The sequence below is a fragment of the Scyliorhinus canicula genome, chromosome 15 (assembly GCF_902713615.1).
Source record: "Scyliorhinus canicula chromosome 15, sScyCan1.1, whole genome shotgun sequence".
In the NCBI taxonomy this organism is placed as follows: domain Eukaryota; kingdom Metazoa; phylum Chordata; class Chondrichthyes; order Carcharhiniformes; family Scyliorhinidae; genus Scyliorhinus; species Scyliorhinus canicula.
Window position 1 is genome coordinate 608,536 of NC_052160.1, and position 26,721 is coordinate 635,256.

Sequence of the window (26,721 nt, forward strand, 5' to 3'; positions counted from 1 at the left end):
GCCAGGGGATGAAGCAGTCGGGTCAGAGAATCATAGAATCTCTAGTGCAGAAAGAGACCATTTGGCCCACCTGAGTCTGCACCCTACCTAGGCCCACATTCCGGCCCTATCCCCGCAACCCAGTAACCTTTTTGACATGAAGAGGTGATTTAACATCGCCGATGGTGTTGAAGTTTTCAGAGTTGGTTGTTGGCTGGAGGGTGAACTGAATGAGAGTTTCTGAAGTGACACAGCCAGAGATTCTGCATTGTTCTGATGGGGGCAGGTCTCTTTCTCTTTAAAGCAGTCTTAAAAGATATCTCTTTCTCAAAGTAGAGTATTCAAAACATCTCTGAACAGCAAGTGCTCCTGAGACTGCTCACTGTATTTTAAAGGGGATTGAGAGCTGGATTTGGATTTTGTTTATTGTCACGTGTACAGAGGTACAGTGAAAAGTATTTGTCTGCGAGCAGCTCAACAGATCATTAAGTACATGAAAAGGAAATAAAAGAAAATACATAATAGGGCAACAGGGCAACACAAGGCACACAATGTAACACCGGCATTGGATGAAGCATACAGGGGTGTAGTGTTAATCAGGTCAGTCTATAAGAGGGTCATTTAGGAGTCTGGTGACAGTGGGGAAGAAGCTGTTTTTAAGTCTGTTTGTGTGTTCTCAGGCTTTTGTATCTCCTGCCCAATGAAAGCAGTTGGAAGAGTGAGTAAGCGGGGTGGGAGGAGTCTTTAATTATGCTGCCCGCGTTCCCCAGGCAGCGGGAGATGTAGATGGAGCCATTGGATGGAGGCAGGTTCGTGTGATGGACTGGGCGGTGTTCACAACTCTCTGAAGTTCCTTGCGGTCCTGGGCCGAGCAGTTGCTATACCAGGCTGTGATGCAGCCCGATAGATCATAGATCATAAAATTCACAGTGCAGAAGGAGGCCACTTGGCCCATCGAGTCTGCACCGGCTCTTGGAAAGAGCACCCTACCCAAGGTCAACACCTCCACCCTATCCCCATAACCCAGTGACCCCACCCAACACTAAGGGCAATTTTGGATACTAAGGGCAATTTATCATGGCCAATCCACCTAACCTGCACATCTTTGGACTGTGGGAGGAAACCGGAGTACCCGGAGGAAACCCACGCACACACTGGGAGAATGTGCAGACTCCGCACCGACAGTGACCCAAGCCGGAATCGAACCTGGGACCCTGGAGCTGTGAAGCAATTGTGCTATCCACAATGCTACCGTGCTGCCCTTAGATAGCATGCTTTCTGTGGTGCATCTGTAAAAGTTGGTAAGGGTTAATGTGGACATGCCGAATTTCCTTAGTTTCCTGAGGAAGTATAGGCGCTGTTGTGCTTTCTTGGTGATAGCGTCGACATGAGTGGACCTGGACAGATTCTTGGAGATGAGCACCCCTAGGAATTTGAAATTGATAACCATCTCCACCTCGGCCCCGTTGATGCTGACAGGGGTGTGTACAGTACTTTGCTTCCTGAAGTCAATGACCAGCTCTTTAGTTTTGCTGGCATTGAGGGAGAGATTGTTGTCGCTGCTTCACTCCACTAGGTTCTCTATCTAACTGTATTTCAAAGTGGATTGAGAGCTGAGATGATTTTGTTGTTTGAGTGGAGATGAAGATCATAGTTAAGGGTTATTGGGTCACTGTATTGATCAGCATTGTTTAAGGGCAATTGTAAACTATATTTTATTCTGTGATATTAAAGATATTTTAATTCTGTCAGTAATAAAATTTGTTTCAAAATACCATATCCCTTTTTCTTCATGAAATCCCTCCTGGAGCTTGGTAACCTTTCCTTACAGTCTGACCAAATTAAAATATTATTGGAGTTTCTGTCCAGTGTCCGAGTCACTGTTTGGGTCTGTCCGTAATACTTTCATCAAATCCTCCTTTAGTCTTTTGTACCTTTCTTGAGATAAAGGCCAAGTGTCCATTTAATTTATTTTTTGCCCCTGTCCACTTGCTTTTGGAGACTTTAGTCCGTCAACAGCCTGCTGGATGTGCTGATGATGCTTTTCTGTTTTATAAACCTGTTGACTTAATTCCCCTCGCTAATGCCATGAAAAACCTTCTCTTTCAGTATCCAATCACAGTGGCAGAATGCATCAAATTCTCTTTTGGAAGCTTTTAGCAAGGCCCTTAGTAAGCTCTAGATTAGACCTTATTTATCTTTTGTCTTGCTAGTTTTAAGCAGACCTGCAATGCACATTTTGAAAATTGGATACGCAAACAAACCATCATGTGGGCAGAATTGAAGGATTAAGGTGTGATTACTGTGTCTACAATCGAAAAACACTGGGTGTTGGGGAGGTAACTGAAAGCACAACGTTAAACTGAGCCACAGACTGGGTTAATTACAATAGCTGGTTTTTGGTATATATGTTAATATGTAAGGAAAATGATTATGTAATCGGCGCATTACCTTGTACGTTAAGTACAGATCATAGAATTCTGTTTTTAACAGTTCAGCTTTTGCATCCTATTTCTATCAAACATTTAGGAAATTACTAATTTAAATAAATGCAGGGATGTTAGAGATTCTGAGAAATGTTTGTTTGATTTACTGACCATTGTAAACAGTACAACACCAGGTTAAAGTTCAACAGTTTGTTTCAAATCACTAGCTTTGGGAGCACTGCTCCTTCATCAGGTGAACAGTTCCTCATTGTAAACAGTATAGGTGATATATTAATTAATAGACTCCCAGACTTCGAAAGCAGGCATGATAGCAATGTCTAAGATGCATTTTGATAGCAATGTCTAAGATGCATTTTGATAGCAATGTCTAAGATGCATTTTGATAGCAATGTCTAAGATGCATTTTGATAGCAATGTCTAAGATGCATTTTGATAGCAATGTCTAAGATGCATTTTGATAGCAATGTCTAAGATGCATTTTGATAGCAATGTCTAAGATGCATTTTGATAGCAATGTCTAAGATGCATTTTGATAGCAATGTCTAAGATGCATTTTGATAGCAATGTCTAAGATGCATTTTGATAGCAATGTCTAAGATGCATTTTGATAGCAATGTCTAAGATGCATTTTGATAGCAATGTCTAAGATGCATTTTGATAGCAATGTCTAAGATGCATTTTGATAGCAATGTCTAAGATGCATTTTGATAGCAATGTCTAAGATGCATTTTGATTGACAAGTAGTCAGTCTAAATAAGAATCTGGATCAGGGCAGGCTTAGTGGGCCGAAGGGCCTGTTCCTGTTCTGAAATGTTTGTTGTTCTTCAATTACTCGAAGTTTTTGTTTGCCTTTTCAAAAACACCTCAATATTGGAACAAGCACAAGTTAATTTTCAAATTAAACCTCTCGAACCTCATTTCCATTGAAACATGTGTACTTCACAACAAACACACATTTATTTCTTTATCAAATCTATGCCTTCAATCTGACACTTCTAATCATTCCAAGGGTAGCAGAAGTCACAAGCTTGACTGACGGGACAGTTTTTGTGAAAGTTCCTCCCCCTCATGGTGCATTTTATTGTTTCTTTCCTCTTTTCTCTGTTCTGTTGATGTGTTGATAATTCAGGCCCATCCCATGTCCTGTATCATTTGCATTAGATTTGGAAGGAACTTGTGGTGAGAATATTTAGAAATGAAAATTGATGAAGACCATTATAAATTTAAAATATTTTGCAACTAAATAGTGACTTATTTCTTGGTAAATATTTGATTTATTTTATAAGTGTCTTTATTATAATGACAATAATTTACAAATAGCTTCATTAGTTTAAATTGTAACCTTTTCCACTTCTGATCAACTTGCTTTCTCCAGAATTAAAAAGGCAAATTGCTTCCTCTGTAAAAGAGGAAATGGTGCAATTTAAAATGTCCCCTTGCTGTGTTTTCTGAAATTGACTTTTCGTCAGTACAAAATGAAAGGTTTTACACCCCCTGATGCACAGCTATTAAGTCCCAATAAATTCCTACGTCAAATAACTGACGGTGAGAATTGTTTGTCTGATTCTGTTTCAACAACTATGGAATTACAATGTTGTCAAATTTGAATGTAACAAATAATAAACATGTACAAACCAGCACCGAGATGCAGTCATGTTTTGAGCTAATGTGTTTTCTCTCCTCTTTCTATTGCAGCATTTATTTTGGCCAATATGAAAATACTTCCGGCTGCTTCATTTATTCTTCTCTCAGTGATTAATTACGGATCTTCTCAGAACGCGAGCAATCCTATTCCAGACAGAGGTTGTGGGTTAAATCTCCTTCCTCACTACCTGAACCTGTGCAGTCTGGATGTAATCTGGGGAATCATTGTGGAGGCTGTAGCGGGAGCTGGAGTGCTAACTGCATTTTTACTGATGCTGATTCTGCTGGTGAAGTTACCGTTCATTAAAGACAAAGAAAAGAAAAGTTCTTTGGGAATCCAGTTCCTGTTCTTGTTTGGGACACTGGGGTTGTTTGGACTATCATTTGCATTTATTATACCAGAAGACGAACGAACATGCCCCACAAGAAGATTCTTATGGGGAGTTCTGTTTGCACTTTGCTTTTCCTGTTTGTTGGCGCAGGCATGGAGACTACGTCAGCTAGTTCAGCATGGCAAAGGCCCATCAGCATGGCTGTTGGCTGGCATTGCAATCTGTCTCATGCTAGTCCAAGTTATAATTGCCGTGGAATGGTTAATCCTAACTGTTGTCAGAGATGAGAAATCAGCTTGCAAATATGAGCAGATGGATTTTGTCATGGCATCGATTTATGTCATGTTCCTGATGGCTGTCACCTTGTTGTTGTCTTTCTTCACCCTGTGCGGGAAGTTCAAGAAATGGAAGAAGAATGGGGCCTGCGTTATTGTGACCATGTTCTTTTCCATCTTCATTTGGGTTGCATGGATTGCCATGTATCTCTATGGCAACAAAGAACTGAAGAAACAACCCTTGTGGGATGACCCAGCTCTCTCTATTGCACTCGTTACGAATGGCTGGGTCTTTCTTATTTGTCATGCTATCCCAGAAGTCCATTGTTCAATTATCCCATCTAAACAAAACACACCAGATTACTTTGACGCTGTTCAGCCAAGAATACGTGAGACTAACTTTGACGAGGATTTGCAACTTCCACGTACTTACATGGAAAATAAGGCTTTTTCCCTCGATGAATCTGGGGCAGGTTAGCAAAAGTTACATTTGATTTGTTGATATATATCAAGCTGGGTTTTATTAAATTTTTGCTGTATTATTTTCCTTATTCTTTCCTCCACCTACTTCCCAACCAAAAGGAATGGCTTGCATTTCTGTGGACCGCATACAGTGAACGGGAGTTAACCCCATCCATTATTACCAAAAGGTTGAGATACCTAGGTACTATTAGGGTGAGCATGGTAGCACAAGTGATTAGTACTGGGTTCACAGTGCCAGGGTCTCGGGTTTGATTCCCCGCTGGGTCACTGTCTGTGCGGAGTCTGCACGTTCTCCCTGTGTCTGTCTGGGTTTCCTCCGGGTGCTCCGGTTTCCACCCACAGTCCAAAGACGTGCAGGTTAGGCCATGCTAAATTGCCCTTGGTGACCAAAAAGGTTAAGAGGGGTTATTGGGTTACGGGGATGGGGTGGAAGTGAGGACTTAAGTGGGTCGGTGCAGACTTGATGGGCCAAATGGCCTCCTTCTGCACTGTATGTTCTATTGAATGTTTTTTTTTAAGATAATAGCTGGAGAGATTGTATAGACTTAAGTAGAAATTTTTTTTGGTACTGTATTGTTAAAACATTGATATATGCCAATTTGGTCTGTTAATTCAGTGAGATTTTGACTAAAAATATTATTTTGCATTATGGTGTTTCTACACCAAGCAGAAAACAATGTTTGAAATGTATTTGGATTGTTGTGGATTTTATGTCACTGGAAATCCATCTGTCTCCTGTATTTTCTCATCCCACTACATAGCCTATAAATCTGGATTTCGCAATGGGAGTGTCGGACATAGACCCAACATTCAACTTCGGAGCAATGTTTACCAACCCACTGAAATGGCTGTCGTTCTAAACGGTGGAAATGTATGTTTTAAACAAATCAATTTGCTGAACCTTTGAATTTTACTTCTGTTTAGATAGTGTGTGTGTGTTTTTAACTTAAAAAGAAATTAATTGATGAGTTGATTACAAAAGGATATCAACAAAACCATCTTTTAAAGTTACATTTCTGCAGCAGTTTCTTTGTCCAATATTTGGATAGTTATTGGGTAAAAGCAAATTATTTCAAACAGACAATGATCTTTTCAGTCTGTGTATTATATTAACACAACTTTTAAATGGTAGTTTTAATTTCATCAAATTGTCAGTTAATTTTTAAAACTCAATGAATTGCAACAGATGGATTATTTGGCTTTTAGTGACGGAGAGGGAGCATCGGGTGTTGCTCTATGCCGATGACTTCTTGCTGTCTGTCTCGGATCCATTGGAGAGTTTGGGAAGGATTATGGACCTGCTGGGTGGGGTTTAAAGGGTTCTCTGGGTACAAGCTGAATGTCGGGAAAAGCGAGGTATTCCCGGTGAATGAGCTGGCACAGCGGGCTAATTTAGGGGGGATGCCATTTACGGTAGCGAGGGATAGGTTTAGGTATTTGGGAATGGACAAGGCTCCATAAGTGGAACTTAACGAAGCTGGTGGAGGAGCCTAGGGGAGGATCTTGGGTGGGATACACGGCACTTAGCGTTGGCGGGGAGGGTCCAAGTGGTGAAAATGAATATTCTGCCGAGGTTCATGTTTATCTTTCAAGCTCTCCTGATCTTTATACCAAAGGCCTTCTTTCGGAAAGTGGGCTCAATCATTTCTGGCTTTGTATGGGCGGGGGAGGTTTCAGGGGTGGGGAGGACCCTGCTACAGAGGCAGCAGGGGGGGTTGGCATTGCCAAACTTGCTTCATTATTATTGGGCGGTGAATGTGGGAAGGAGAAGGGATAGAGTGAGTTAGGATGGAGGAGGAATCTAGTTTGAGGGCTATGGTGACAGCAGCATTGCCAATGGCTCCGAGTAGGTATTCAGGGAGCCCAGTGGTGCAGTCCACAGTGAAGATATGGAATCAGTTGAGGCATTTTTAGGGTGGAATGAATGTTGGTGCTAACACCGCTGTGCGAGAATCATGGGTTTGAGCCGGGGAGAGGGGGGGGGGGGGGGGGTTGGATAGTGTATACAGGAGGTGGAGGGAAGTGGGGCTGGTCAAGGTAAAGGATCTGTATTTGGAGAAAGGGTTCGGCAATCTGGAGGAGCTAAGGGAGAGGGTAGAGTTGCTGAGGGGGAGTGAGTTCTAAGTATTTGCAGGTTAGGGACTTTGCGCAAAAGGTCTAGAGGGAGTAGCCTAGATTGCCAGGATACACCCTCCTGGAGCGACTGCTGCTTCCGGGGAGCAGGGAGGCGAGCGGGTGGTGAACATAGAACATAGAACAATACAGCGCAGTACAGGCCCTTCGGCCCTCGATGTTGCACCGACATGGAAAAAATCTAAAGGCCATCTAACCTACACTATGCCCTTATCATCCATATGCTTATCCAATAAATTTTTAAATGCCCTCAATGTTGGCATGTTCACTACTGTTGCAGGTAGGGCATTCCACCGCCTCACCACTCTTTGCGTAAAAAACCCACCTCTGACCTCTGTCCTATATCTATTACCCCTCAATTTAAGGCTATGTCCCCTCGTGCTAGCCACCTCCATCCGCGGGAGAAGGCTCTCGCTGTCCACCCTATCTAACCCTCTGATCATTTTGTATGCCTCTATTAAGTCACCTCTTAACCTTCTTCTCTCTAACGAAAACAACCTCAAGTCCATCAGCCTTTCCTCATAAGATTTTCCCTCCATACCAGGCAACATCCTGGTAAATCTCCTCTGCACCCGTTCCAAAGCTTCCACGTCCTTCCTATAATGAGGCGACCAGAACTGTACGCAATACTCCAAATGCGGCCGTACTAGAGTTTTGTACAACTGCAACATGACCTCATGGCTCCGGAACTCAATCCCTCTACCAATAAAGGCCAACACACCATAGGCCTTCTTCACAACCCTATCAACCTGGGTGGCAACTTTCAGGGATCTATGTACATGGACACCGAGATCCCTCTGCTCATCCACACTACCAAGAATTTTACCATTAGCCAAATATTCCGCATTTCTGTTATTCTTTCCAAAGTGAATCACCTCACACTTCTCCACATTAAACTCCATTTGCCACCTCTCAGCCCAGCTCTGCAGCTTATCTATGTCCCTCTGTAACCTGCAACATCCTTCCGCACTGTCTACAACTCCACCGACTTTAGTGTCGTCTGCAAATTTACTCACCCATCCTTCTGCGCCCTCCTCTAGGTCATTTATAAAAATGACAAACAGCAACGGCCCCAGAACAGATCCTTGTGGTACGCCACTCGTAACTGAACTCCATTCTGAACATTTCCCATCAACTACCACTCTCTGTCTTCTTTCAACTAGCCAATTTCTGATCCACATCTCTAAATCACCCTCAATCCCCAGCCTCCGTATTTTCTGCAATAGACGACCGTGGGGAACCTTATCAAACGCTTTACTGAAATCCATATACACCACATCAACTGCTCTACCCTCGTCTACCTGTTCAGTCACCTTCTCAAAGAACTCGATAAGGTTTGTGAGGCATGACCTACCCTTCACAAAACCATGCTGACTGTCCCTAATCATATTATTCCTATCTAGATGATTATAAATCGTATCTTTTATAATCCTCTCCAAGACTTTACCCACCACAGACGTTAGGCTCACCGGCCTATAGTTACCGGGGTTATCTCTACTCCCCTTCTTGAACAAAGGGACCACATTTGCTATCCTCCAGTCCTCTGGCACTATTCCTGTAGCCAATGATGACCTAAAAATCAAAGCCAAAGGCTCAGCAATCTCTTCCCTGGCTTCCCAGAGAATCCTAGGATAAATCCCATCTGGCCCCGGGGACTTATCTATTTTCACCTTGTCCAGAATTGCCAACACTTCTTCCCTACGCACCTCAATGCCATCTATTCTAATAGCCTGGGTCTCAGCATTCTCCTCCACAATATTATCTTTTTCTTGAGTGAATACTGACGAAAAGTATTCATTTAGTATCTCGCTTATCTCCTCAGCCTCCACACACAACTTCCCACCACTGTCCTTGACTGGCCCTACTCTTACCCTAGTCATTCTTTTATTCCTGACATACCTATTGGCAAAGCTTTTGGGTTTTCCTTGATCCTACCTGCCAAAGACTTCTCATGTCCCCTCCTTGCTCGTCTCAGCTCTCTCTTTAGATCCTTCCTCGCTTCCTTGTAACTATCAAGTGCCCCAACTGAAACTTCACGCCTCATCTTCACATAGGCCTCCTTCTTCCTCTTAACAAGAGATTCCACTTCTTTGGTAAACCACGGTTCCCTCGCTCGACCCCTTCCTCCCTGCCTGACTGGTACGTACTTATCAAGAACATGCAATAGCTGTTCCTTGAACAAGCTCCACATATCCAGTGTGCCCAACCCTTGCAGCCTACTTCTCCAACCTACACATCCTAAGTCATGTCTAATGGCATCATAATTGCCCTTCCCCCAGCTATAACTCTTGCCCTGCGGGGTATACTTATCCCTTTCCATCACTAATGTAAAGGTCACCGAATTGTGGTCACTGTTTCCAAAGTGCTCACCTACCTCCAGATCTAACACCTGGCCTGGTTCATTACCCAAAACCAAATCCAATGTGGCCTCGCCTCTTGTTGGCCTGTCAACATATTGTGTCAGGAAACCCTCCTGCACACATTGTACAAAGAATGACCCATCTAACGTACTCGAACTATATCTTTTCCAGTCAATATTTGGAAAGTTAAAGTCTCCCATAACAACTACCCTGTTACTTTCGCTCTTTTCCAGAATCATCTTCGCCATCCTTTCCTCTACATCCCTAGAACTATTAGGTGGCCTATAGAAAACTCCCAACAGGGTGACCTCTCCTTTCCTGTTTCTAACCTCAGCCCATACTACCTCGGAAGAAGCGTCCCCATCTAGCATCCTTTCCACCACCGTAATACTGTCCTGGACTAGCAGCGCCACACCTCCCCCTCTTTTGCCCCCTTCTCTGAGCTTACTAAAACACCTAAACCCCGGAACCTGCAACAACCATTCCTGTCCCTGCTCTATCCATGTCTCTGAAATGGCCACAACATCGAAGTCCCAGGTACCAACCCATGCTGCCAGTTCCCCTACCTTATTTCGTATACTGAAGATAAAGGAGAAATGGGAAGGAGAGTTGGGAGGGAGATCAACTGGGGAATATGGCACTGCGTAGGGTAAACGGGACCTCCTCATGTGCAAGGATGAGCCTGATATAGTTTAAGGTGATGCATAGGGTGCATATGACTCAGGCAAGAGTGAGTGGGTTCTTTCAGGGGGTAGCAGATGAGTGAGAGAGCTGTGGGCGGGGGCCAGAAAATCATGCGCACATGTTTTGGGGTTGCGAAAAATTGGGAAGATTCTGGGCGGGAGTGTTTGCGGTCTTAGCCAGGATAGTGGAGGAGGGAGTGAACCCGGACCCTTTGGTGGCGATATTTGGGGTTTCAGAGAAGCCGGAGCTCATGGAGAAGAGGAAGGCCGATGTCGTGGCCTTCGCCTCTCTGATTGCACGGCGGCGATATTTGCTGGAGTGGCGGTCGGCATCGCCACCGGGGGTAGCAGCTTGGTTGGGTGACCTGTACGACTTCCTAATATTAGAGATGTTAAAGTAAGTGTTAAGGGGCTCTTCAGGGGGGTGAGGTCCTGAAAGCAGAATATAGGGAGTCTGAAAGTAAGTTGAGAAGTCTGACCTCAAAGGCAGTGATCTCAGGATTACTCCCAGTGCCACGTGCTAGTCAGAGTAGAAATAGCAGGATATATCGTATAAATACATGGCTGTAGAGATGGTGCGAGGGAAAGGGTTTCAGATTCCTGGGGCATTGGGATGGGTTCTGGGGGAGTGTGGGACCAGTACAAACTGGATGGGTTACACCTGGGCAGGAGTGAGACAGATGTCCTTGGGGAGTGGGGGGTACTTGGTAGAGCCGTTGGAGAGGGTTTAACCTAAAATGGCAAGGGGGCTGGGAATCTATGTAAGGATTCAGAGCAGGGAGGAATCCAGAACAAGAGAAAAAGACCAAGGAGAATAAGAAAAGTGATTGGCTGAGAAATCAAGGGCCTGTATCAGATAATGACACTGCAAAAAAAATAGTAGGGACGGGACCAGGAAATCAAAAGGACTATCCTTATGTCAGAAATGGGGGTAATCATAACAAAAAACAAAGAAATGGCTCAGGAACTAAATTCGTACTTTGCTTCAATCTTCACAAAGGAAGACATAAATAATATAGCCAAAGTTCTGAGAGAGAAACACCAAGTTTTAGTGAGGAGCTGAAGGAAATTAATATTAGTAACAAAATCGTTTTGGGAATTTTTTTTTATTATTCGTTCAAGGGCCGTGGGCGTTGCAGGCTGTGTCACATTTATTGCCCATCCCTAATTGCCCTTGAGGGGGCAGTTTAGAGTCAACCACATTGCTGTGTGTGGGTCTGGAGTGATATGTAGGCCAGACCAGGTAAGGACGGCAGATTTCCTTCCCCAAAGGGCATTCGTGCCCCAGGTGGGTTTTTACAACAATCGACGTGGTTTCACTGTCATTAGATTTTTAATTCCAGATTTTTATTGAGTTCAAATTTCAACATCTGCATGATGGGATTTGAACCTAGGTTCCCACAGCATCACTCTGGGTCTCAGGTTTACTAGTCCAATGACAATATGACTGCACCACCACCTCTCCAATTAATGGGATTGAAGGCAGACAAATCTCCACAGCCTAATAATCTTCATTCCAGAGTACTTTGTGGCACTAGAAATAGTGGATCCATCGGTGGACATTTTCCAAAACTCTTTGGGCTCTGGAATGGTTCCTACAGATTAGAGTGTAGTGAATGTAACCCCGCTATTCAAAAAGGGAGGTAGGGAGAAAACAGGGAATGATAGACCAGTCAGCCTGACGTCAGTAGTGGGGAAGTTGCTGGAGTCCATTATCAAGGATTTCATAGCACAGCATTTGGAAAGACAGAGTCAGCGTGGATTTATGAAAGGGAAATCATCCTTGACAAATAGAACATAGAGTGCAGAAGGAGGCCATTCGGCCCATTGAGTCTGCACCGACCCACTTAAGCCCTCACTTCCACCCTATCCCCGTAACCAATAACCCCTCCTAACCTTTTTGGTCACTAAGGGCAATTTATCACGGCCAATCCACCTAACCTCTACATCTTTGGACTGTGGGAGGAAATCAGAGCACCCGGAGGAAACCCACACAGATACAGGGAGAACATGCAAACTCCACACAGACAGTGACCTAAGCCGGGAATCGAATTTGGGACTCTGGAGCTGTGAAGACACTGTGCTAACCACTTGTGCTGCCCATAAATCATAAGCTATGATCATAATGAATGGCGGAGCAGGCTCGAAGGGCCGAATGGCCTTCTCCTATTTTCTATGTTATCTGGGCTGAAGGAGTTATAGTTATGAAGAGATTGGATACACGGGTTGTTTTCATTGGAGCAGAGAAGACTGAGGGGGGACAGGATTGATATGTTGAGGGGAATAGATAGAGTCGACAGGAAGAAACTTTTCCCCTCGGTGGAAGGATCGATGACCAGGGGGCAGAGATTTAAAGTGAGGAGCAGGAGGTTTAGAAGGGATGTGAGGAAAAACCTTTTACCCAGAGGGTGGTGGGAGTCTGGAACTGGTGGAGGCAGAAACCCTCATAACATTTAAGAAGTATTTAAGAACATAAGAACTAGGAGCAGGAGTAGGCCATCTGGCCCCTTGAGCCTGCTCCGCCATTCAATGAGATCATGGCTGATCGTTTGTGGATTCAGCTCCACTTTCCGGCCTGAACACCATAACCCTTAATCCCTTTAATCTTCAAAAAACTATCTATCTTTACCTTAAAACATTTAATGAAGGAGCCTCAACTGCTTCACTAGGCAAGGAATTCCATAGATTCACAACCCTTTGGGTGAAGAAATTCCTCCTAAACTCAGTCCTAAATCCATTTCCCCTTATTTTGAGGCTATGTCCCCTAGTTCTGCTTTCACCCGCCAGTGGAAAGAACCTGCCCGCATCTATCCTATCTATTCCCTTCATAATTTTAAATGTTTCTATAAGATCCCCCCTCATCCTTCTAAATTCCAATGAGTACAGTCCCAGTCTACTCAACCTCTCCTCATAATCCAACCCCTTCAGCTCTGGGATTAACCTAGTGAATCTCCTCTGCACACCCTCCAGTGCCAGTACGTCCTTTCTCAAGTAAGGAGACCAAAACTGAACATGATACTCCAGGTGTGGCCTCACTAACTCCTTATACAATTGCAGCATAACCTCCCTAGACTTAAACGCCATCCCTCTAGCAATGAAGGACAAAATTCCATTTGCCTTCTTAATCACCTGTAAACCAACTTTCTGTGACTCATGCACTAGCACACCCAGGTCTCTCTGCACAGCAGCATGCTTTAATATTTTATCGTTTAAATAATAATCCCGTTTGCTGTTATTCCTACCAAAATGGATAACCTCACATTTGTCAACATTGTATTCCATCTGCCAGACCCTAGCCCATTCACTTAACCTATCCAAATCCCTCTGTAGACTTCCAGTATCCTCTGCACTTTTCGCTTTACCACTCATCTTAGTGTCGTCTGCAAACTTGGACACATTGCACTTGGTCCCCAACTCCAAATCATCTATGTAAATTCTGAATAATTGTGGGCCCAACACTGATCCCTGAGGGACACCACTAGCTACTGATTGCCAACCAGAGAAACACCCATTAATCCCCACTCTTTGATTTCTATTAATTAACCAATCCTCTATCCATGCTACTGCTTTACCCTTAATGCTATGCATCTTTATCTTATGCAGCAACCTTTTGTGTGGCACCTTGTCAAAGGCTTTATGGAAATCCAGATATACCACATCCATTGGCTCCCCGTTATCTACTGCACTGGTAATCTCCTCACAAAATTCCACTAAATTAGTTAGGCACGACCTGCCCTTTATGAACCCATGCTGCGTCTGCCCAATGGGACAATTTCTTTCCAGATGCCTCGCTATTTCTTCCTTGATGATAGATTCCAGCATCTTCCCTACTACCGAAGTTAAGCTCATTGGCCTATAATTTCCTGCTCTCTGCCTACCTCCTTTTTTAAACAGTGGTGTCACGTTTGCTAATTTCCAATCCACCGGGACCACCCCAGAGTCTCGTGAATTTTGGTAAATCATCACTAGTGCATCTGCAATTTCCCTTGCCATCTCTTTTAGCACTCTGGGATGCATTCCATCAGGGCCAGGAGACTTGTCTACCTTTAGCCCCATTAGCTTGCCCATCACTCCCTCCTTAGTGATAACAATCCTCGCAAGGTGCTCACCTGTCATAGCCTCATTTCTATCAGTCACTGGCATGTTATTTGTGTCTTCCACTGTGAAGACCAACCCAAAAAATCTGTTCAGTTCCTCAGCCATTTCCTCATCTCCATTATTAAATCTCCCTTTTCATCCTCTAAAGGACCAATATTTACCTTAGCCACTCTTTTTTTTGTTTTATATATTTGTAAAAACTTTTACTGTCTGTTTTTATATTCTGAGCAAGTTTACTCTTGTACTCTATCTTACTCTTTTTATAGCTTTTTTAGTAGCTTTCTGTAGCCCCGTAAAGATTTCCCAGTACTCTAGTCTCCCACCAATCTTTGCCACTTTGTATGCTTTTTCCTTCAATTTGATACTCTCCCTTATTTCCTTCGACATCCATGGTCGATTTTCCCTCTTTCTACCATCCTTCCTTTTTGTTGGTATAAACCTTTGCTAAGCACTGTGAAAAATCGCTTGGAAGGTTCTCCACTGTTCCTCAACTGTTTCACCATAAAGTCTTTGCTCCCAGTCTACCTTAGCTAGTTCTTCTCTCATCCCCTTGTAATCTCCTTTGTTTAAACACAAAACACTAGTATTTGATTTTACTTTCTCACCCTCCATCTGTATTTTAAATTCCACCATATTGTGATCGCTCCTTCCGAGAGGATCCCTAACTATGAGATCATGAATCAATCCTGTCTCATTACACAGGACAAGATCTAGGACCGCTTGTGCCCTCATAGGTTCCATTACATACTGTTCTAGGAAACTATCGCAGATACATTCTATAAACTCCTCCTCAAGGTTGCCTTGACCGACCTGGTTAAACTAATTGACATGTAGATTAAAATCCCCCATGATAACTGCTGTACCATTTCTACATGCATCAGTTATTTCTTTGTTTATTGCCTGCCCCACCATAACGTTACTATTTGGTGGCCGATAGACTACGCCTATCAGTGACTTTTTTGCCTTGCTATCCCTGATTTCCACACAAATGGATTCAGTCTTATCCTCCATAGCACCGATGTCATCCCTTACTATTGCCCAGATGTCATCCTTAAATAACAGAGCTACACCACCTCCCTTACCATCCACTCTGTCCTTCCGAATAGTTTGATACCCTCGGATATTTAACTCCCAGTCGTGACCATCCTTTAACCATGTTTCAGTAATGGCCACTAAATCATAGTCATTCACGATGATTTGCGCCTCAACTCATTTACTTTATTCCAAATACTACGAGCATTCAGATAAAGTACACTTATGTTGGTTTTTTTACCTCTGTTTTGACTCTTAACATCTCCAGTTTTATTCCTTTTAGTATTACTGGGCCTATTCACTGAGCTCCCCTCAGTCACTGTACCTTGTACTGTCGCCCTTTTTGATTTTTGACTATGTCTTCTCTGCCTTGCACTTTCCCCCTTACTTCCTTTTGCTTCTGTCCCTGTTTTACTACCTTCCAACTTCCTGCATCAGTTCCCATCCCCCCGCCACATTAGTTTAGATTTAGATGAGCATTTGCAATCCCAGGGCAGACACTGCTCTGGGCCAAGTGCTGGAAAATGGGATTAGAATAGTTAGGTTGTTGTTTTTGACTGGTGCAGATGTGACTGGCGAAAAAGCTTTTCTATGCTGTATGTGTCTATGACTCTTGGATTAACCACAGCTGCTTTGCACCCTCAGCAACTGGAACTACAAACAATTCCCAAAGCTGAGGAAGCTGGACTGATGGGTATGTCCAGCTGGAGATGGGGGTGCTGGGTATGGGAGCTTGGTTGAAGGAAGAGGGTTAAAGGGGGTGGATGACTTTGTGATGAGGAGGGGGCAGCTTTTTTTTGTTCTTTCATGGTTAATGGGCATCGCTGGCCAGACCAGCGTTTATTACCCATCGCTAATTGCTCTTGAGAAGGTGGTGATGAGTTGCCTTCTTGCACCTTTGCAGTCCATGTGGTGTAGGTACACCAACAATGCTGTTAGGGATGGAATTCCAGGATCACAATCCAGCAACCGTGATGGCGATGTATTTCCAAGTCAGGATGTTGTGTGCCTTGAAGAGGAACCTCCTGGTGGTGTTCTGTCCTTCCGCGTGGTAGACATTAAGTATATGGAAGATTCTATTGAAGGAACCTTGGTGAGTTCCTGTCATGCATCTTGTAGATGCTACTCTTGGCTTTAAGACGGTGGATGAGGCGCCAATCAAGCGGGGCTGTTTTGTCCTGGATGGTGTTGAGCTTCTTGAGTGATGTTGGAGCTGCGCTCATCCAGGCAAGTGGAGAGTAGTCCATCCTGACTTGTGCCTTGTAAATGGGAGTCAGGAAGTGAGTTACTCAGCATTCACTACCTCTGATCTGCTCTGGTAGCCACAGTATTAATATGGCTGGTGGTCAATGGTAACCCCGGGATGTTGATTGTGGGGGATTCAGCGATGGTAATGCCATTGAATGTCATGGGGTGATGGTTAGATCCTCTCTCTTGTAGGAGATGGCCATTGCCTGGGCAGCACGATAGCATTGTGGATAGCACAATTGCTTCACAGCTCCAGGGTCCCAGGTTCGATTCCGGCTTGGGTCACTGTCTGTGCGGAGTCTGCACATCCTCCCCGTTTGTGCTTGGGTTTCCTCCGGGTGCTCCGGTTTCCTCCCACAGTCCAAAGATGTGCAGGTTAGGTGGATTGGCCACGATAAATTGCCCATAGTGTCCAAAATTGCCCTTAGTGTTGGGTGGGGTTACTGGGTTATGGGGATAGGGTGGAGGTGTTGACCTTGGGTAGGGTGCTCTTTCCAGGAGCCGGTGCAGACTCGATGGGCCGAATGGCCTCCTTCTGCACTGTAAATTCTATGACTTGTGTGGCGCAAATGTAATTTGCCACTTGTCAGCCCAAGCCTGGATATTATCCAGGTCTTGCTGCATTTGGGCATGGACTGCTTCAGTATCTGAGGAGTCGCGAATGATGCTGAACATTATGCAGCCATCCGCAAACATCCCCACTTCTGACCTTATGATGGAAGGGAGGTCATTGATGAAGCAGCTGAAGATGGTTGGGCCTAGGACCCTACCCTGAGGATCTCCTGCAGTGACGTCCTGGAGCTGAGATGATTGACCTCCAACCACCACAACCATCTTCCTTTGTGCCGGATATGACTCCAAACAGCGGAGAGTTTTCCTCCTGATTCCCTTTGACTCCTGTTTTTAGCTAGGTTTTAGGACGGCACAGTGGTTAGCACCGCTGCCTCACAGCACCAGGGACCCAGGTTCGATTCCCGGCTTGGGTCACTGTCTGTGTCGAGTTTGCAGTTTTTCCCCGTGTCTGCGTGGGTTTCTTCCAGGTGCTCCGGTTTCCTCCCATAGTGCAGATTAGGTGGGATTACGAGGATGGGGCAGAGAAGTGAACCTATGTGGAGTGCACTCTTTCAAAGGGTCAGTGCAGACTCGATGGGCCAAAGAGCCTCCTTCTGCACTGTAGGAACTCTATGGTTCGACGGCTCCTTGATGCCACACTCGAGGACAGTCACCTTCACCTCACAGCCACTGGGCCTGGGGCCCCACAGATGTCCTGCCCCACATCCCCTTAAGGACAGCTGGGTAGGTGGCAAGGTCACCTACTGAAATAAACCAGCTCTCTCCCACCTTTAAACCTGTCCGTGGGAAGCATAAAATCCTTCCTAATAGCCTCCGCGCCTCGCGGGATTCACCCAAGGCCTGGGAGAGATCAGATTTGGAACTCCGCCTAAAAGGGGCGGGACCAAATGTCACTCGTGGAAGTAGGTCATAAACCCACTTTTAGACCTCCCTACCTGGGATAACCCAGCCTCCCTCAATTCACCGACCTCCCCAGGGAGGCTGCAGCTGAGTGCCAATCAGTGCTGGTTCATGAGAACGAGGTGCTGTAATGGGGCTGAAGAGGGGCAGCCTCCAGGGACCCCATCGCGGGGTGTCCTTACTTGGGGGGAGCGTGGGGGGGGAGAGGGGGGGAGCGTGGGGTAGTGTCAATGTGTGTGAGGGGGGGGGGGGGTGACTTTGCCCATTGAGAGGTGTGGGACCCACAAGCTCAATTAGCGATCGGGGCACCCTTTCAAAATGCCGGCCTGATCTGAGGTCAGCTCCCAGTGCTCAAAAAAATTCTAAGTGTTGGTTAAACCGGTGAGAAACTCCCCAGGGCGCATGAAGATGACTAAAATGTAATTGGATAGCGGTGGGGAACTCGCTGGCAGAGCTGGCGGGAAACTCCCAACAAAACCCGCCACAAATTAACTTTAAAAAGTTTGGGGGAGAATCGTGGCCGATATCTCAACAAATGAGATTTAAGGATTGAGGAAGGGGGTGAATTTGACGTCAAATCCTGTCACAGTCAGGAAATGTCCCCACTCTCTCCACGTCCATATCGAGATAGGTATTTTTATTGATTTCCCCCTTTATTATACATGGGATATTTTCCCAAACACTTAAACGTGGAAATGTTCCAATCCACTATAATAACTTGCACAGGAAACTCAACATAGGATGAAATACCTCAGGTTGGTTTATTGTTTTCTCACTAATGCGAAGGAGGGTTCAGCAATGTCCGCCCATCCCAATCACACAATGAATGCGGGATAGAGAAGAGGATTCCGGGTACGTCCAATGGGAGATTGGCTGATTGTGGAATTGCTCCTTCTTTCTAGAGCGAGACTTCCACGATGGGAGAAGATGAGTAGAGTAATTGAGTCTGGGAGGCTCACGTTCCAACAGTTGTCAGGTTTGATGAGGGCAGAGTTCTTTCTGCTGTCATTGGTTTGATGGTGGACCGCACAGAGTTTGTTAGAGTTTCTGTACTGTCCTGGTCTAGTTCCAACTGAGAACGTTGCAGTGCAGCTTGGGGGGGGGGGGGAGGTTATGTGACATTCCTCCCACATTGATGGATGGCTGGAATCTTCAAGTCTTAATTGGACTTCGAATTATTTTTGTTCTGGAAGACACTGGTGTCCCCTATTGTTTAAATCAATGTGTTAGAACAGTTTATGCTTAGGCCATAGCACCATTTATGGGAGATTAAGACCTGTAAAGTTTGATTTTGTTCAAAGTTGTCTGGAGCAGACCCATTGTTCGTGGGGCAACATGTGATCAGCTGGAAATATCTCAGTCCAACAGTTGTCCACTTTGAAAAGCACAAATAAATGAACATAGAACATTACAGCGCAGTACAGGCCCTTCGGCCCTCGATGTTGCGCCGACCTGTGAAACTCCTCGAAAGCCCATCTACACTATTCCCTTATCGTCCATATGTCTATCCAATGACCATTTGAATGCGTTTAGTGTTGACGAGTCCACTACTGTTGCAGGCAGGGCATTCCACGCCCTTACTACTCCGAGTTTAAAAAAAAATTTAAAAAAAACCTACCTCTGACATCTGTCCTATATCTATCTCCCCTCAATTTAAAGCTATGTCCCCTCATGCTAGCCATCACCATCCGAGGAAAAAGGCTCTCGATGTCCACCCTATCTAATCCTCTGATCATCTTGGATGCCTCAATTAAATCACCTCTTAACCTTCTCTCTAACGAAAACAGCCTCAAGTCCTTCAGCCTTTCCTCATAATGTCTTTCCTCCATACCAGGCAACATCCTTGTAAATCTCCTCTGTACCCTTCCCAAAGCTTCCACATCCTTCCTATAATGCGGCGACCAGAACTGCACACAATACTCCAAATGCGGCCACACCAGAGTTTTGTACAGCTGCAACATCAATTTTTATAAAGTACTCCAGCTGAAAGTGTGTTTATATATAATATACACATGGGATTGGGAGAAGGTTAAGGTTCAGCAAAAGGTTAATGAAAATAAAATCAATAAAGCTGAGATCAACGATGAAAAGAAACTAGCAGAAAACATGGACACTGACTATAAGCTTCTATAAAGTGGAAGAGAACAGCTAAAGTAAATGTTGGCCCTTCTGAGGGTGATACTGGTGAGGTGATAATGGGGAAGACAGAGATGACGGAGACACTGAACCAATATTTTGCCTCTGTCTTCACGGTAGGGGATAATAAATATCTTCCAAGAACGGCAGTTAATGCTGAGTCACTGGGGAGACGGTATTGAATAAACTGATAGGATTAAAGGTAGATAAGTCTCCGGGACCTGATGGTCTATACTCTCGGGTATTAAAGGAGGTGACAGCGGAGATATTTCAGAATTCCATAGATTCTAGAAAGGTCCTGGAGGATTGGAAACAGGCTAATGTGATGCCCCTATTCAAAAAGGGAGCGGGGCAAAAAGTAAGACACTAGACCAGTTAGCTTGACCTCTGTGGTGGGGAAGAAGGAGGTGACTGAACATTTGGAAAGACACCGCTCAATCCACCATTGTCAGCATAGTTTTATGAAGGGTAAGTCATGCTGACAAACTTGCTGGAGTTCTTTGAGAACGTAACCAGCAAGATGGATAATGCGGAACCTGTGGATGTGGTATATCTAAACTTCCAGAAGGCATTTGACAAGGAGCCGCATGATTCGGAAGGTGAGATCGCAGGGCATTGGGTACATACTAGATTGGATTGAGGATTGGCTGACTGACAGAAAGCAGAGGGTTGGGATAAATGTGTCCGTCTCTGGCTGGTGAACTGTAACTAGCGGGGGTGCCGCAGGGGTCAGTCCTCGGACCTCAACTGTTTACAATCTGTATAAATGATCTTCAAGCGGGGACAGAGTGTAACAGCAAAATTTGAGGATGATCCGAAAATAGGTGGGAAAACAGGCAGTGAAGAGGAGATAAAGATTTTACAGATGGATAGGTTAGGAGATTGGGCCAACATTTGGCGCACGAGTTTAATGTAGATAAGTGTGAGTTTTGACTGAAAAAATAGTAAAATTATTCTCTAAATGGAAATCAGATTGAAAATGTGTCGGGGCAGGGGGATCGGGGCAGGGGGATCGGGGCAGGGGGATCGGGGATCACAAAGTCGATATGCAGGTCCAGCCTGTAATTAAAAAGACAAATGGAATGTTAGCATTTATTGCGAAAGAACTTGAGTATAAAAGTAGAGACGTATTTTTGCAATTGTATAGGGTTTTGGTGAGACCACATGAAAAAAAAAATGAAAATCGCTTATTGTCACGAGTAGGCTTCAAATGAAGTTACTGTGAAAAGCCCCTAGTCCCCATAATCCGCCACCTGTTCGGGGAGGCTGGTACGGGAGTTGAACTGTGCTGCTGGCCTGCCTTGGTCTACTTTAAAAGCCAGCGATTTAGCCCAGTGTGCTATTGTGTCCAGTTTTCATCTCCTTATTTGAGGAAAGATGTGGAGGTTGTTGAGTTCTGTTACTTCCTTGATGATGAAGGTACATGTAGAACATGAAGATGTAGTTGCTTTTTGGAATGGGGTAGTGCTCTCTTTTGATGCTCTTTATTGAGATATTTGGGGTCCATGTGAATTCTCAGGTCCCCGTTCTGTTTTTTTTTTACACAGACCATCTGAGTTTATCCAGTCCGTCTTCAATGTGCCTGATGACACCCAGGGTTGTCATCTACTGCAGCTCGGCCTTGAGTCTCCCTCAGTGGGCATGCACCACTGGTTTAGAGTTCCTTCAGTTGTATACTGTAGGTGAATGGTAGGGTGCCAAACCTCTGAAATACCTCCGGATGTGCCTTGGGAATGGCCTCCACCGAGGCCTGTTGGGAAGGCTCCATGAAATCTGCAGCGTATAACCTTTCTGACGAGCCCGAGCTGTTCGCAGGCCGGCACGCTGATGAGTGATTCACGCTCGGCCGCTATTACAGAGAACCGTATTCTGTGGGTTACCTTCTTAATGGTGGCATCGAGCTCAACATTCTCCCACAGTCACAGTCTGACGCTTGGGAATGATGCCTGCCGGATCAATGTCAGATATTGTCTTGAGCTGCTGCACCACCGAGAGCAGAACCAGGTTGGCCCTCGCTCTCGTACCAAGCTTGCGTTTGATGACCGTTCCATTTAGCATTACCGGGATCATCCACCTGTCCTCTATGTTCTCCACCTGCACCTCACTGTGATTGCAGATGGTGCCTGTCACTTCTTGGCCAAGACCGGCCAAAACGCTTGAGTCATGTCTTGTAACCACGTTCACAGCAGGTTGGTGATCAACTCATTTGTCCTGCTTCGGATTCCTCTGCCCGATCAACTGTGCAGCGCGGAGCAACGTGCCCCTTCCTGCCACACCAGTAACAGTTCTTGTTAAACGCCGGCCATCTTTTCAGCAAGTGTCTGTTGCCATAGCTCGGGCACAAAATGGCGGCTGGGCTCTGCTGTCCACAATGGCCACCCCTATGGAGACGACGCTTATTGTGATGTTCAAAATAACTGCCCCCTGCGAGACCACGTGCTGTCAGATGTCTTTTATCGATTTGTTCAAAATGGCCACCCCATCACAAGCGCACTTCTTTCACCAGTGCTCTCAAAATGGCCGTCTGCCTCGAGACCACGTTGTGCGTCCGGCTGCATACCATAGCACTCAAAATGGCTGCCAACATCAAGACCACATTTTCTGCTACACTGCGTCTCAGCATTTTTAGCGGCAGAATCCTTTCTTGGATCGGTATCACCATTGAGTTTGCAGAAGGCCCCGATACGTTGCACCGAGAACTCACTTGCCTGGCACATCCTGATAGCAGCATCCAGCGTGAGGTTGTCCTTCAACAGTTGTTCTCGTTGCTCCCCATCCAAGATCCCATATACGACTTGGTCTCGGATCATTGAGGATTGCAACTGTCCAAAATTGCACGTCTGGGCCTTTAAACACAGATCCATAACAAAACTATCAAAGGATTCTTTGTCTTTCTTGGCGTGAGACCAGAATACAATCTCTCAAAAGTCTCATTGCTTTTCTGGGAGCAGTGGCCATCAAAGTGATGAATCGCCTCCTTGTAGCTCTGCTCACTTTTCTCAAATCCAAACAAATTGTACAGTTGAAGCGCTTGAAACCCAGCTGTTGTTAGCAGCAACGCAACGCGCCTTTTATCAGGTAGCCCCTATAGGCCACGGGCAGAAAGAAAAAACTCGAACTGCTGCATGATTGCATGCCAGATTGAGCCCAAATTTCCCGAGATTTTACACTGACACTGTTATACGATATAGATATGCCTGTGCGCATATCACCAGTGGCATTGGAGACGGTTCAGAGGAGGTTCACCAGATTGATTCCGGGGATGAAAGAGTTGATGTATGAGGAGAGAATAAACAGTTTGGGCTTATACTCGGGAGTTTCGAAGGATGAGAGGGGATCTGATTGAGGTATATAAAATACTAAAAGCGATTGATAAAAGTAGATATAAACCATATATTATATTCATATAGGGCAGCGAATTCCACAGATTCACAACCCTTTGGGAGAAGTAGTTTCTCCTCAACTCCTTTTCAAATTTTCTACCTCTTACCCTGAGACTTTGACCTCCTCGTTTTACAATGTCCCACAAGAGGAAGCATCTGCTCCACGTCTACTTTATCCATACCTTGTAGCAACTGGTATATCTCAATTAGATCTCCCCTCATTCTTCTAAACTCGAGAGAGTATCGGCCTAAACTGTTCAATCTCTCCCCATACGACAAACCGCCTCATCTCTGGAATCAATCTACTGAACCTCCTCTGAACTGCCTCCAATTACATCTACATCTTTCCTCAAATAACGGGTCCAAACTGGATTAAAGGACCACAAAATAAGAATCCAAAAGGGAAAACAAGAAACATTTTAAATTGATCAATTTAAAATGTCCCCCTTTTTTTTAAAACCTGAAGCAATGAGACTCGGCACTTGTAATAGTGCCATAGGTTTGCAGTAATTAACATTTATCATATTCTTAGTCACAGTGGTTTACAGCACAGAAAAGGCCGTTCGGCCCATCATGTCTGTGCTGGTCAAAAATATCACCTAATTATTATCCTTCCATTGTAACCACAGTCCTAAATATCTCTGATGGGTATGGTTCTTAATTATGGTACATAAACAGCAAAATCCTAACATTTTAATGCAGGTCAGTGTTGCAGAAAAATGTAATTCTTACAAAGCTGACGGTGCAACTTTAGGATTTTTCCCTTGCCTGAAATGTTTGTGCCATTTCTACAAAGAGTCTCCATTATTTTGACACAAAAATCTGTCCCAGTGCAGATCAATATTTGCTCCAGATATTATAAGATAACTCCATTTGGCTACATACACTTTTTTTTTTAAAAGCAAAATTGTTATCACTGAACCAAAATTAACTTTCAAATATGCCTATAATTTTTGAATTATTTTTCAGATCCCATCTGCTCCCCCAAGTTATGTCGGAAGACATCTTTGGTGAAGGCAAAACTATTGAAATCATTAGCAAATTCCAGCGGCTTTTAATGGACACAACTCAACACAAGCAATGGAGACTGCGGGAGTAAGATGATTAAGAGCTGGTCAAAGCCCAATTAAATGCAAATTTATTCTAAACTGATAACTTTTTATAGGGTGTACAGTGAAGCTTGTTGGGTGTACATACAAATACCTTTTTTCTTTTAAAGCCTAAGTCTTTAGATGAAAGTAGCGGCAGAATGATATTGAAGAAAACCTTTGGTCCTGGAGAATTTTTGTGTTGATGTACATATAGGGATTGCATTACATTTAATAAATTGTGGCAATGTGTAACTTACAATATTGCTTCATTTCTGCAACACCAACATTTCATTGAAACTCCCTGGCGGAGATGGGGAAGAACCTGATCAGCTTTATTACAGCAGCGTCAGTTATTTGTATCATTAGTGGAGGTGAGTTAATTGAAACAGATGTAACTTTAGTATTTTTAATAGTTTGTGTGTTCCATATTATCCAATAGAAAAGATGTATTGTAAATTGGTGTGGCAATCAACAATTTCAAGTGTAGTTTGTTCTGGACATTATTTAAACAGTATTTTCCGTTTGCAAAGAGATTCAATCTGGTGCATGTGTACTTTATACTGAAAGTAAGTGAGAAATGAAAGTTTTAATAATTAAAACACTAGAATGCTTTGTATGCAGTAAGTTTTTGTTAATGCCAAATTGCAGTTAAAATAGTGAAACCAGAGATTACTAGTAAAGTGCAGACTTTCAGAGCTTATATAAACCTCATTCTGAATTACCATAAGACATAGGAGCAGAATTAGGCCACTCGGCCCATCGAGTTTTCTCCACCATTTAATGATGGCTGTTATTTTTCTCATCCACCTTCGCCCCATAACCCCTGATCCCCCTAATCAAGAACCTATCTATCTCTGTCTTAAAGACACTCAGTGATTTGGCCTCCACAGCGTTCTGCGGCAAAGAGTTCCACAGATTCACCACCCTCTGGCTGAAGAAATTCCTCCTCATCTCATTTTAAAGGATCGTCCCTTAGTCTGAGATGGTGTCCTCTGCTTCTAGTTTTTCCCACAAGTGGAAATATCCTCTCCACGTCCACTCTATCCAGACCTCACAGTATCCTGTAAGTTTCAATAAGATCTCCCCCCCCCCCCCCCCCCCCCCCCCCCCATCTTTCTAAACTCAGAGTACAGACCCAGAATCCTTAACCGTTCCTCATACGACAAGCTCTTCATTCCAGTGATCATCGTTGTGAATCTCCTCTGGACCCTTTCCAAGGCCAGCACATCCTTCCTTAGATACGGGGCCCAAGACTGCTCACAGTACTCCAAATGGGGTCGGAGCAGAGCCTTATACAGCCTCAGAAGTACATCCCTGGTCTTGTATTCTAGCCCTCTCGACATGAATGCTAACATTGCATTTGCCTTCCTAACTGCCGACTGAACCTCCATGTTAACCGTAAAAGAATAGCGAACAAGGACTCCCAAGTCCCTTTGTGCTTCTGATTTCCTAAGCATTTCCCCATTTAAAAAAATAATCTATGCCTCCATTCCTCCTACCAGAAGTGCATAACCTCTCACTTTTCCACATTGTATTCAATGTGTAGCCTCCCCGCTTCCTCAACACAACCTGTCTCTCTCCAAATCTTTGTTGCTAAGTTTGCAGATGACACAATGCCCTCAATTCCTTCTTCCAAATCATTTGTGAATAGTTGTGGTCCCAACACTGACCCCTGCGGAACACCTCTAGTCACCAGCTGCCATCCCGAAAAGGACCCGTCCATCCCCACTCTCTGCCTTCTGCCAGTCAGCCAATCCTCTATCCATGCCAGGATCTTACCCTCTATCCATGCCAGGATCTTACCCTCTATCCATGCCAGGATCTTACCCTCTATCCATGCCAGGATCTTGCCCTCTATCCATGCCAGGATCTTGCCCTCTATCCATGCCAGGATCTTGCCCTCTATCCATGCCAGGATCTTGCC

General features: G+C 44.6%; 1 protein-coding gene across 1 annotated transcript; it reads left to right on the forward strand.

Annotated features, from left to right (window-relative positions):
* Positions 1-4,122: 4,122 nt before the first annotated feature.
* Positions 4,123-25,240, forward strand: LOC119977981 (G-protein coupled receptor family C group 5 member B-like). The gene is made up of 3 exons (XM_038819250.1): positions 4,123-5,150; positions 5,922-6,031; positions 24,676-25,240. Exons 1-3 carry the CDS (start codon positions 4,139-4,141, stop codon positions 24,718-24,720), a joined length of 1,167 nt encoding a protein of 388 aa, XP_038675178.1. The 5' UTR covers positions 4,123-4,138; the 3' UTR covers positions 24,721-25,240.
* The last annotated feature ends 1,481 nt before the right edge of the window (positions 25,241-26,721 follow it).

Coding starts and splice junctions, on each gene's coding strand:
- LOC119977981 (XM_038819250.1), top strand. CDS start 4,139: ATGAAAATACTTCCGGCTGCTTCATTTATTCTTCTCTCAGTGATTAAT. Junction 5,151..5,921: donor CCTCGATGAATCTGGGGCAG/GTTAGCAAAAGT, acceptor CCCACTACATAG/CCTATAAATCTGGATTTCGC. Junction 6,032..24,675: donor TCGTTCTAAACGGTGGAAAT/GTATGTTTTAAA, acceptor ATTATTTTTCAG/ATCCCATCTGCTCCCCCAAG.